General features: G+C 39.2%; 1 protein-coding gene across 1 annotated transcript in view; it reads right to left on the reverse strand.

The window, feature by feature from the left end:
• LOC143275935 (choline transporter-like protein 2) overlaps nt 1–13,542 on the reverse strand; it is a 60,701-nt gene that overhangs the window by 29,739 nt on the left and 17,420 nt on the right. The window contains exons 4-9 of the mRNA XM_076580283.1: nt 12,379–12,457; nt 11,470–11,554; nt 9,709–9,840; nt 6,331–6,394; nt 4,626–4,761; nt 925–1,008 (exon numbers count right to left, since the gene is read on the reverse strand). Of these exons, the coding sequence (XP_076436398.1) occupies nt 925–1,008; nt 4,626–4,761; nt 6,331–6,394; nt 9,709–9,840; nt 11,470–11,554; nt 12,379–12,457 (580 nt within the window). The remainder of the gene's footprint in view (nt 1–924; nt 1,009–4,625; nt 4,762–6,330; nt 6,395–9,708; nt 9,841–11,469; nt 11,555–12,378; nt 12,458–13,542) is intronic.

Raw genomic sequence — 13,542 nt, forward strand, 5'->3', positions numbered from 1 at the left:
ATGTAATTTTTCTGTCAGAAGCTACAAGAACTTGTATAATCACAAGAACTTGTGTTGCCATAAACATTTTTCTGTCAGAAGCTTACAGAAATCATATAATCTTTTGTGATGTCATTTTTCTGTCAGAAACTAAGAAAACTTGTATAACCTATTGTGATGTTATTTTTCTGTCAGAAGCTAAGAAAACTTGTATAACCTATTGTGATGTTATTTTTCTGTCAGAAGCTATGAAAACTTGTATAACCTATTGTGATGTTATTTTTCTGTCAGAAGCTATGAAAACTTGTATAACCTATTGTGATGTTATTTTTCTGTCAGAAGCTTAGGAAACTTGTATAATCTATTGTGATGTTATTTTTCTGTCAGAAGCTAAAGGAACTTGTATGAAAAAAAAAAAAATATATATATATCAAACACTACAATATTTTCTTCGCACAATCTTTTTAAGATACTTAATACCAAGTAATATTTTGGAAATCGTCAGAGCAAACTGACGGGCGCAACAGCCGAGTGGTTAAAGCATTGGACTGTCAATCTGAGGGTCCCGGGTTCGAATCACGGTGACGGCGCCTGGTGGGTAAAGGATGGAGATTTTTACGATCTCCCAGGTCAACATATGTGCAGACCTGCTAGTGCCTGAACCCCCTTCATGTGTATATGCAAGCAGAAGATCAAATACGCACGTTAAAGATCCCGTAATTCATGTCAGCGTTCAGTGGGTTATGGAAACAAGAACATACACAGCATGCACACCCCCGAAAACAGAGTATGGCTGCCTACATGGCGGGGTAAAAACGGTCATACACGTAAAAGCCCACTCGTGTGCATAAGAGTGAACGCAGAAGAAGAAGTCAGAGCAAACTGCAAAATAAGTTCGTAAGTAAACCATCAAAGCAGCGGAAGATACTGACCGATTCCACTTACATCAAAATATGAGGCCAGGACTCTGAGAGATCATTGAAGATGACTTCTGCAGATCCCTTCAGTCTGTAAAACTCGGCCAGGTAACTGAGGAAAGGAATTTGCAATTAGTGTCCAACAACAAACAACTACTCAAACTCTTTGCAGTTAAGTGTCCAACAACAAACAACTACTCAAATTCTTTGCAATTAGTGTCCAACAACAAACAACTACTCAAACTCTTTGCAATAAGTGTCCAACAACAAACAACTACTCAAACTCTTTCCAATTAGTGTCCAACAACAAACAACTACTCAAACTCTTTGCAATTAGTGTCCAACAACAAACAACTACTCAAACTCTTTGCAGTTAAGTGTCCAACAACAAACAACTACTCAAACTCTTTGCAGTTAAGTGTCCAACAACAAACAACTACTCAAACTCTTTGCAATAAGTGTCCAACAACAAACAACTACTCAAACTCTTTGCAGTTAAGTGTCCAACAACAAACAACTACTCAAACTCTTTGCAGTTAAGTGTCCAACAACAAACAACTACTCAAACTCTTTGCAGTTAAGTGTCCAACAACAAACAACTACTCAAACTCTTTGCAGTTCAGTGTCCAACAACAAACAACTACTCAAACTCTTTGCAGTTAAGTGTCCAACAACAAACAACTACTCAAACTCTTTGCAATTAGTGTCCAACAACAAACAACTACTCAAACTCTTTGCAATAAGTGTCCAACAACAAACAACTACTCAAACTCTTTGCAATAAGTGTCCAACAACAAACAACTACTCAAACTCTTTGCAGTTAAGTGTCCAACAACAAACAACTACTCAAACTCTTTGCAATAAGTGTCCAACAACAAACAACTACTCAAATTCTTTGCAATAAGTGTCCAACAACAAACAACTACTCAAACTCTTTCCAATTAGTGTCCAACAACAAACAACTACTCAAACTCTTTGCAATTAGTGTCCAACAACAAACAACTACTCAAACTCTTTGCAGTTAAGTGTCCAACAACAAACAACTACTCAATCTCTTTGCAATTAGTGTCCAACAACAAACAACTACTCAAACTCTTTGCAGTTAAGTGTCCAACAACAAACAACTACTCAAACTCTTTGCAATAAGTGTCCAACAACAAACAACTACTCAAACTCTTTGCAATTAGTGTCCAACAACAAACAACTACTCAAACTCTTTGCAGTAAAGTGTCCAACAACAAACAACTACTCAAACTCTTTCCAATTAGTGTCCAACAACAAACAACTACTCAAACTCTTTGCAGTTAAGTGTCCAACAACAAACAACTACTCAAACTCTTTGCAATAAGTGTCCAACGACAAACAACTACTCAAACTCTTTGCAGTTAAGTGTCCAACAACAAACAACTACTCAAACTCTTTGCAATTAGTGTCCAACAACAAACAACTACTCAAACTCTTTGCAATTAGTGTCCAACAACAAACAACTACTCAAAATCTTTGCAGTTAAGTGTCCAACAACAAACAACTACTCAAACGTTTTGCAGTTAAGTGTCCAACAACAAACAACTACTCAAACTTTTTGCAATTAGTGTCCAACAACAAACAACTACTCAAACTCTTTGCAATAAGTGTCCAACAACAAACAACTACTCAAACTCTTTGCAGTTAAGTGTCCAACAACAAACAACTACTCATACTCTTTGTAGTTAAATGTCCAACAACAAACAACTACTCAAACTCTTTGCAATAAGTGTCCAACAACAAACAACTACTCAAACTCTTTGCAATAAATGTCCAACAACAAACAACTACTCAAACTCTTTGCAGTTAAGTGTCCAACAACAAACAACTACTCAAACTCTTTTCAATAAGTGTCCAACAACAAACAACTACTCAAACCCTTTGCAGTTAAGTGTCCAACAACAAACAACTACTCAACTCAAACTCTTTTCAATTAGTGTCCAACAACAAACTACTACTCAAACTCTTTGCAGTTAAGTGTCCAACAACAAACAACTACTCAAACTCTTTGCAGTTAAATGTCCAACAACAAACAACTACTCAAACTCTTTGCAATTAGTGTCCAACAACAAACAACTACTCAAACTCTTTGCAATAAGTGTCCAACAACAAACAACTACTCAAACTCTTTGCAATAAGTGTCCAACAACAAACAACTACTCAAACTCTTTGCAAATAGTGTCCAACAACAAACAACTACTCAAACTATTTGCAGTTAAGTGTCCAACAACAAACAACTACTCAAACTCTTTGCAATAAGTGTCCAACAACAACAAACAACTACTCAAACTTTTTGCAATCAGTGTCCAACAACAAACAACTACTCAAACTCTTTGCAGTTAAGTGTCCAACAACAAACAACTACTCAAACTCTTTGCAGTTAAGTGTCCAACAACAAACAACTACTCAAACTCTTTGCAGTTAAGTGTCCAACAACAAACAACTACTCAAACTCTTTGCAGTTAAGTGTCCAACAACAACAACAACTACTCAAACTCTTTGCAGTTAAGTGTCCAACAACAAACAACTACTCAAACTCTTTGCAATTAGTGTCCAACAACAAACAACTACTCAAACTCTTTGCAGTTAAGTGTCCAACAACAAACAACTACTCTACTCAAACTCTTTTCAATTAGTGTCCAACAACAAACAACTACTCAAACTCATTCTACTCAAGGTGCAAATTAACTTGTAATATGATCACTTCCCCCTGTGAACCAGGTACGAGTATTCTATTACTGACACACTGTTCTGATTTAGTTTATTCTTGCTTGGAACAGCTGCTGTTCTGAACTGAAGTGGACACTCACTGTTCAGCTGCACACGGTTAAATGAAGCACTGTTTGACCAGTGAATAAGTATCAAATAACAAAAGTAATGTTTGCTTTTTTTTTTTTTAAGTGAACGAGTATCAAACGACAAACAACGACGATTTTTGCTTCTTCTTTTTTTTTTTTTTTTTTTTAAGACAAAGGGACAGAACTACAAATCGATACTGCATGACACTGCCCATCAGCTTACAAACAGGTAAATATAGGGCACAGAGAAATTTGCACAGACTCTTCTCAATATTTAATCAGCACTATATTAAAAAAACAACAACAACTTACTTTGTCCCTTTTCCCAAAACATGTGCTAAACACACACACACACATACGCATACGCACACAAATGTGGAACGACACACACAAACGTACTGCCTCAAACTTTCAAAACCCATCTCCAAAACACACACACACACATATATATACACACTTACCACACTAACACACACACACAGACACAAACACATGACACACACAACACACACTTAAATAAACACACACACACACACACACACAACACACACATGAAACACACACTCACATAAAACACACACACACACTTAAACATACGCACACACAATACACACACAACACACGCATGACACACACATCACACACACAAACACACACTTAAATAAACAACACACACACACACACACACACACACAAACACACACTTAAACACACACACACACAATACACACACAACACACACATCACACACACACAAACACACACTTAAACACACACACACACACACATGAAACACACACACACGCAACAAACACATCACACACACACACACACACACACACACACACATACACACAACACACACACACACACACACACACACACTACACACTGTACAGTCACATACTTTGTTCCATTCTCCAGCTTGGATCCCGTGATTTTCTCCCCGAAGACATTCACAATGGTTTGGTTGGTAGCTGTCTTCAGCTCCTCCCCCATATTGAAGATTTTGTTGAACACAGACGGCACACACCGGTTGATCACTGCAACAGTTAAGGTTGGAGATTTCTCCTAATCCTGGTTCTGTCTAATGGGTTAAGGGTGGAGATTTCTCCTAATCCTGGCTCTGTCTAATGGGTTAAGGGTGGAGATGTCTCCTAATCCTGGCTCTGTCTAATGGGTTAAGGGTGAAGATTTCTCCTAATCCTGGCTCTGTCTAATGGCTTAAGGGTGGAGATTTCTCCTAATCCTGGCTCTGTCTAATGGGTTAAGGGTGGAGATTTCTCCTAATCCTGGCTCTGTCTAATGGGTTAAGGGTGGAGATTTTTCCTAATCCTGGCTCTGTCTAATGGGTTAAGGGTGGAGATTTTTTCCTAATCCTGGCTCTGTCCAATGGGTTAAGGGTGGAGATTTTTTCCTAATCCTGGCCCTGTCTAATGGGTTAAGGGTGGAGATTTCTCCTAATCCTGGCTCTGTCTAATGGCTTAAGGGTGGAGATTTCTCCTAATCCTGGCTCTGTCTAATGGGTTAAGGGTGGAGATTTCTCCTAATTCTGGCTCTGTCTAATGGGTTAAGGGTGGAGATCTTTCCTAATCCTGGCTCTGTCTAATGGGTTAAGGGTGGAGATTTTTCCTAATCCTGGCTCTGTCCAATGGGTTAAGGGTGGAGATTTCTCCTAATCCTGGCTCTGTCTAATGGGTTAAGGGTGGAGATTTTTCCTAATCCTGGCTCTGTCCAATGGGCTAAGGGTGGAGATTTCTCCTAATCCTGGCTCTGTCCAATGGGTTAAGGGTGGAGATATTTCCTAATCCTGGCTCTGTTTAATGGGTTAAGGGTGGAGATATTTCCTAATCCTGGCTCTGTCTAATGGGTTAAGGGTGGAGATTGTTCCTAATCCTGGCTCTGTCCAATGGGTTAAGGGTGGAGATTTCTCCTAATCCTGGCTCTGTCTAATGGGTTAAGGGTGGAGATTGTTCCTAATCCTGGCTCTGTCTAATGGATTAAGGGTGGAGATTTTTCCTAATCCTGGCTCTGTCTAATGGGTTAAGGGTGGAGATTTCTTCTAATCCTGGCTCTGTCTAATGGGTTAAGGGTGGAGATTTTTTCCTAATCCTGGTTCTGTCTAATGGGTTAAGGGTGAAGATTTTTCCTAATCCTGGCTCTGTCCAATGGGTAAAGGGTGGAGATTTTTCCTAATCCTGGCTCTGTCTAATGGGTTAAGGGTGGAGATTTTTCCTAATCCTGGCTCTGTCTAATGGGTTAAGGGTGGATATTTTTTCTATCTTCCATGTCAGCATATGTGCAGATCTGCTAGTGCCTGAACCCCCTTCACACAGAACGAATCAAAGATCCTGCAATCCATGTCAGTGTTTGGTGGGGTTATGGTTATGGAAACACAAACATAATTATCCAGCATGCACATCCCTGAAGACAGGAGCATGGCTGCCTTAAAGGCGGAGTAAATACGTTCAGACATGCAAAAGACCACTCGTACATAGGAGAAGATAAGAGTTGTGGCCCATGAATACAGAGAGACAAGAATCAGGTCAAAGAGTAACAAGTAGGTTAACCTGTTTCAGTTTACTGGTGCTTACTCATCAACTGAGTCTTACCTGATTTAGAGCTGACGTAGTAAGCTGCGCATTTCTCGGTCTTCACTAAATCTGTAATTGTTTCCTGTCAACAAATAAAAGAGAAAATAGTTAATGTTACAGAATATGTAAATGTGTGTGTGTGTGTGCACGTGCACGCACGTGACTATGCTTGTATTACTCTTTGAGAATATGTAGGTGTACATGTTCGCACACATGTGAAAATGCGTGTATGTGTGTGCCTGTGTATGTGGATACGTACAAATTTGCCACATGTATGTTTGACTGATGAAAACTGGATGAAAGACTTGACGTTTATCAAACTTTTCCTACACAACCATTTCCCAAAGAATGACCTTGAACTTTGACCCATCACCATGCTTACTACATCGTCACTAAGAGGATGATGATATGAAAGGTCTTATTCATACCCACCACGTTTGGTTCCAGTAAAACTTGTGGTTACACAGAAAATGTTAAAGTTCACCATGGACACTACACACACACACACACACACACACACACACACACACACACTTGCACACACACACACACACACACACACGGACATGCGCGAGCACACACACACACACACGCACACACACACACACACCTACACACACACACACACACACACACACACCTACACACACACAAACACGCGCCTACATACACACCTACACACACACACCTACACACACACACACACACACTGGATTCTGAGCTGTGAAATTTCTTACCATTAAAATGTACAAGCAAGTTCAACTCCGGATTCTGAGCTGTGAAATTTCTTACCATCAAAATGTACAATTAAGTTCAACTCTGGATTTGAGTTGTGATATTTCTTACCATCAAAAGGAACAATGAAGTTCAGCACTGGATTCTGAGTTGTGAAATTTCTTACCATCAAAATGTACAATTAAGATCAACACTGGATTTGAGCAGTGAAATTTCTTACCATCAAAATGTACAATTAAGATCAACACTGGATTTGAGCAGTGAAATTTCTTACCATCAAAATGTAAAATTAAGGTCAACACTGGATTTGAGTTGTGAAATTAACTACCATCAAAATGGACAATCAAGTTCAACACTGGATTCTGAGTTGTGGAATTTCTTATCATCAACTCTGGATTTGAGTTGTGAAATTTCTTACCATCAAATGTACAATCAAGTTCAACTCTGGATTTGAGTTGTGAAATTTCTTACCATCAAAATGTACAAGCAAGTTCAACACTGGATTCTGAGCTGTGAAATTTCTTACCATCAAAATGTACAAGCAAGTTCAAGACTGGATTCTGAGCTGTGAAATTTCTTACCATCAAAATGTACAATTAAGTTCAACTCTGGATTTGAGTTGTGAAATTTCTTACCATCAAAATGTACAATTGAGTTCCACTCTGGATTTTAGTTGTGGAATTTCCTACCATCAAAATGTACAATCAAGTTCAACACTGGATTCTGAATTATGAAATTTCTTACCATCAAACTGTACAAGCAAGTTCAACACTGAATTCTGAGCTGTGAAATTTCTTACCATCAAAATGTACAAGCAAGTTCAACACTGGATTCTGAGTTGTGAAATTTCTTACCATCAAAATGTACAATCAAGTTCAACTCTGGATTCTGAGCTGTGAAATTTCTTACCATCAAAATGTACAATCAAGTTCAACACTGGATTCTGAGCTGTGAAATTTCCTACCATCAAAATGTACAAGCAAGTTCAACACTAGATTCTGAGTTGTGAAATTTCTTACCATCAAAATGTACAAGCAAGTTCAACACTAGATTCTGAATTGTGAAATTTCTTACCATCAAAATGTACAAGCAAGTTCAACACTAGATTCTGAGTTGTGAAATTTCTTACCATCAAAATGTACAATTAAGTTCAACACTGGATTTGAGCTGTGAAATTTCTTACCATCAACATGTACAAGCAAGTTCAACACTGGATTCTGAGCTGTGAATTTTCTTACCATCAAAATGTACAATTAAGTTCAACTCTGGATTTGAGTTGTGAAATTTCTTACCATCAAAATGTGCAATTAAGTTCAACTCTGGATTTGAGTTGTGAAATTTCTTACCATCAAAATGTACAATCAAGTTGAACACTGGATTTGAGTTGTGAAATTTCCTACCATCAAAATGAACAAGCAAGTTCAACACTGCATTCTGAGCTGTGAAATTTCTTACCATCAAAATGTACATCAAGTTCAACACTGGATTCTGAGTTGTGAAATTTCCTACCATCAAAATGTACAATTAAGTTCAACACTAGATTCTGAGTTGTGAAATTTCTTACCATCAAAATGTACAATTAAGTTCAACACTGGATTCTGAGTTGTGAATTTCTTACCATCAAAATGTACAATCAAGTTCAACACTGGATTCTGAGTTGTGAAATTTCTTACCATCAAAATGTACAATCAAGTTCAACACTGGATTCTGAGCTGTGAAATTTCTTACCATCAAAATGTACAATTAAGATCAACACTGGATTTGAGCAGTGAAATTTCTTACCATCAAAATGTACAATTAAGATCAACACTGGATTTGAGCAGTGAAATTTCTTACCATCAAAATGTAAAATTAAGGTCAACACTGGATTTGAGTTGTGAAATTTCCAACCATCAAAATGGACAATCAAGTTCAACACTGGATTCTGAGTTGTGGAATTTCTTACCATCAACTCTGGATTTGAGTTGTGAAATTTCTTACCATCAAATGTACAATTAAGTTCAACTCTGGATTTGAGTTGTGAAATTTCTTACCATCAAAATGTACAAGCAAGTTCAACACTGGATTCTGAGCTGTGAAATTTCTTACCATCAAAATGTACAAGCAAGTTCAAGACTGGATTCTGAGTTGTGAAATTTCTTACCATCAAATTGGACAATCAAGTTCAACTCTGGATTTGAGTTGTGAAATTTCGTACCATCAAAATGTACAATTACAATCAACACGGGATTTGAGTTGTAAAATTTCCAACCATCAAAATGTACAAGCAAGTTCAACACTGGATTCTGAGTTATGTAATTTCTTACCATCAAAATGTACAATTAAGTTTAACACTGGATTCTGAGCTGTGAAATTTCTTACCATCAAAATGTACAATGAAGTTCAACTCTGGATTCTGAGTTGTGAAATTTTCTACCATCAAAATGTACAATCAAGTTCAACACTGGATTCTGAGTTGTGAAATTTCTTACCATCAAAACGTACAAGCAAGTTCAACACTGGATTCTGAGTTGTGAAATTTCCTACCATCAAAACGTACAAGCAAGTTCAACACTGGATTCTGAGTTGTGAAATTTCTTACCATCAAAATGTACAATCAAGTTCAACACTGGATTCTGAGCTGTGAAATTTCTTCTCCCTGGGTTCTGTCTACATGCTCACCTTGGAGGCCACAGGGTCGACGCCCATTTTGCAGATGAGTTTCTCCCTGGCCTTCTCTCGCTCCCCACCTGTCTCCATCAACTCGCTCTCCAGGTAGACAAAGTTCTCCTTGGGGCACTGCGACACGCACACCTGACAGGAAGAGATGAGAGATTGGTGTATACAGCGGTGGTGGGGCATCCATTCCTGGCTAACTGATTGATGTGGATACTTATATAGCGCCTGTCCTCGGTCAGAGACCAAGCTCTAAGCGCTTTACATACACGGGGACATTTGCACCACAGGCTGCCTACCTGGGTAGAGCCGGCTGACGGCTGCCACTGGGCGCTCATCATTCGTTTCCTGTGTCATTCAATCAGATTTCAGACGCACACGCATACACACTCAGACAGACATGTAACATTTTACGTGTATGACCGTTTTTATTTATTTACCCCACCATGTAGGCAGCCATACTCCGTTTTCAGGGGTGTGCATGCTGGGTATATTCTTGTTTCCATAACCCACCAAACGCTGACATGGATTACAGGATCTTTAACGTGCATATTTGATCTTTTGTGTGCGCATACACACGAAGGGGGTTCAGGCACTAGCAGGTCTGCACATATGTTGACCTGGGAGATCGGAAAAATCTCCACCCTTTACCCCACCAGGTGCACCGAGATTCGAACCCAGGACCCTCAGATTGAAAGTCCAGCGCTTTAACCATTCGGCTATTGCACCCGTCTGCATCCACTGTAAAGCCACAACTGATTACCAATGTTTACAAAAAAATTTCACATTGTTGCTGTCTGCATCCATTATTCAGCAACAACTGATTACCAATGTTTACAAATATATTTCACATTATTTAGCAACAACTGTTTACCAATGTTTACCAAAAAATTTCACATTGTTGCCATCTGCATCCATTATCTAGCAACAACTGATTACCAATGTTGACACATACCTTTGACATTCTTGATGTCTGCATCTACTATTCAGCAACAACTGATTAACAAAGTCTACACATATGCTGGACATGGCTGCTTATAATCCAGACAACTGTACAAGACCATATCAGGACTGCCTAACAACATAGAGAATCAAACCAAGTTATACACAAAACTGTCAAAAACACAACAAAAAAAACAACCACAACAAAAAAAACCCACACCTGCTAAACAACAAATTTCATGACATATTATCTTAACCACCCCCGTAAACAGAGTATGGCTGCCTACATGGTGGGGTAAAAACAGTCATACACGTAAAACCCCACTCATGTACACACGAGTGAACGTGGGAGTTGCTGCCCATGAACACGAAGAAGAAGATTCTAACCAATAGACATGATAAACTATGGAAAAGAAAGAAAAAATTGTCAAAAGCTTGCTGGGGATGATCTCGGAAGACAGAAAACGTAGACATTCGTGACGGAACAAAAAGAGGCGGAACAAAAGAAAGCAATGGGGGAAAAAAAAAAAGAAACGTCCAGCAGACAATTTCCAGAAGGCAGGGATGTTATTTACACAAATATTGAAAGATCCTGGTATCGCACGTCACAAAATAGCCTCCCTTCCCTGCCTCTTCCTTAGTTTAGTTTCTCCAGTTTTAGAGTTATGCGTGCGTGAGAATGACTGGTGCAAAAGCGCTTAGATTTGTCTATGCACAAGATTCAGCGCTATATAAGTACCATTATTATTATTATACATTTGCATGTACACACACACACACACCATATACACACATGTTGTGGCAGGCAGGTGCTATATATCTCACCTGTGGGGTTGGACACCCAAGGATGACACTTGGCCCCATCCTGGCACACTGCAGGACGTCAAAGAACAACAGGTAGGGCTTGTCCCTGCCATCACACACAACACACCAGTTCATCATCATCATACCAAACACATCACTTTATCATCATCACATCAAACACACCCCTTCATCATCATCACACCAAACACACCAGTTCATCATCATCATACCAAACACATCACTTTATCATCATCACATCAAACACACCCCTTCATCATCATCACACCAAACACACCCCTTCATCATCATCATGCCAAACACACCAGTTCATCATCATCATGCCAAACACACCCCTTCATCATCATCACATCAAACACACCCCTTCATCATCATCACACCAAACACACCACTTCATCATCATCACAACAAACACATCAATTCATCATCATCACACCAAACACACCAGTTAATCATCATCACACCAAACACACCCCTTCATCATCACATCAAACACACCAGTTCATCATTATCACACCAAACACACCACTTCATCATTATCACACCAAACACATCACTTCATCATTATCACACCAAACACATCAATTCATCATCATCACACCAAACACACCAGTTCATCATCATCACACCAAACACATCACTTCATCATCATCACACCAAACACATCACTTCATCATTATCACACCAAACACACCAGTTCATCATCAAAAAGGCAAAGTAACTACTGTCCCTGCCGTTTATTATCATTATTACTATAACTACTGTCCCTGCCGTTTATTATCATTATTACTATAACTACTGTCCTTGCCGTTTATTATCATTATTACTATCATCATTATCATATATTCACATTATTATCATTATCATTGACATCATTATAATCATTACGATTATCATCAATCAGTAACCCACTTGAACTGGCCCTGTCCACAGAAGCGTCCGGCAGAGTCTGTGGGGTACACAAGTCGTTGTGGGTCCCCCCTGGCATAGCCTGCAACACCCACATTTCAGTTTCTGATCCTCAAGGAAGCGTCACTGCGTTCGGACAAATCCATATACTCTACTCCACCCTATCTGTTCGGCAGATGCCTGACAAGCAGTGTAACTAACATGTGTGTGTGTGTGTGTGTGTGTGTGTATGTATGTAATAATAATGATAATAATAATGGATACTTGTATAGCACACTATCCAGAAATCTGCTCAAGGTGCTTTACAGAAACACTTTTGTTAACATAAAACGTTACATCCACACACACCAAAATGTGACTACACACACACACACACACACACACACACACACACACACACACTGCATACATACATTTTAACATACATATGTATCTAACAGCTACCCTAATACACACGCACACACAGGCAGGCACAAACTTGCGTAAGGCACATGATGATGATGATGTATATATAATAGATATATTGTACCTATCAGAATGGATTTCTTCTGCAGAATTTTGGGCAGAGGACAGCACTCTCGTTGCCATGGATTGTTTTACAGTGTGCCAAGTGTGTGCTGCACAAGGGGGCTCAGTTAACTGTCTCATCCGAATGTCTAGACACTCCAGTCAAACTTTTGAAAAAAGGCGAGAGCAGGATTTGAACCCACAACCTCACAAACACCGTGTCGATGAGCGTTGTAAGAATTCTGCCACCTTCCTCCACATTTACGCATCACACCCACATTTCAACATCATGACAATACACGCCTCACCTGTCACACCCACATTTCAACATCATGACAATACACTCCTGACCTGTCACACCCACATTTCAACATCATGACAACACACTCCTGGTCTGTCACACCCACATTTCAACATCATGACAATACACTCCTGACCAGTCACACCCACATTTCAACATCATGACAATACACTCCTCACCTGTCACACCCACATTTCAACATCATGACAATACACTCCTCACCTGTCACACCCACATTTCAACATCATGACAACACACTCCTCACCTGTCACACCCACATTTCAACATCATGACAATACACTCCTCACCTGTCACACCTACATTTCAACATCATGACAATACACTCCACACCTGTCACA

This window comes from Babylonia areolata, chromosome 31, assembly GCF_041734735.1.
Source record: "Babylonia areolata isolate BAREFJ2019XMU chromosome 31, ASM4173473v1, whole genome shotgun sequence".
NCBI classification, from domain to species: Eukaryota; Metazoa; Mollusca; class Gastropoda; order Neogastropoda; family Buccinidae; genus Babylonia; species Babylonia areolata.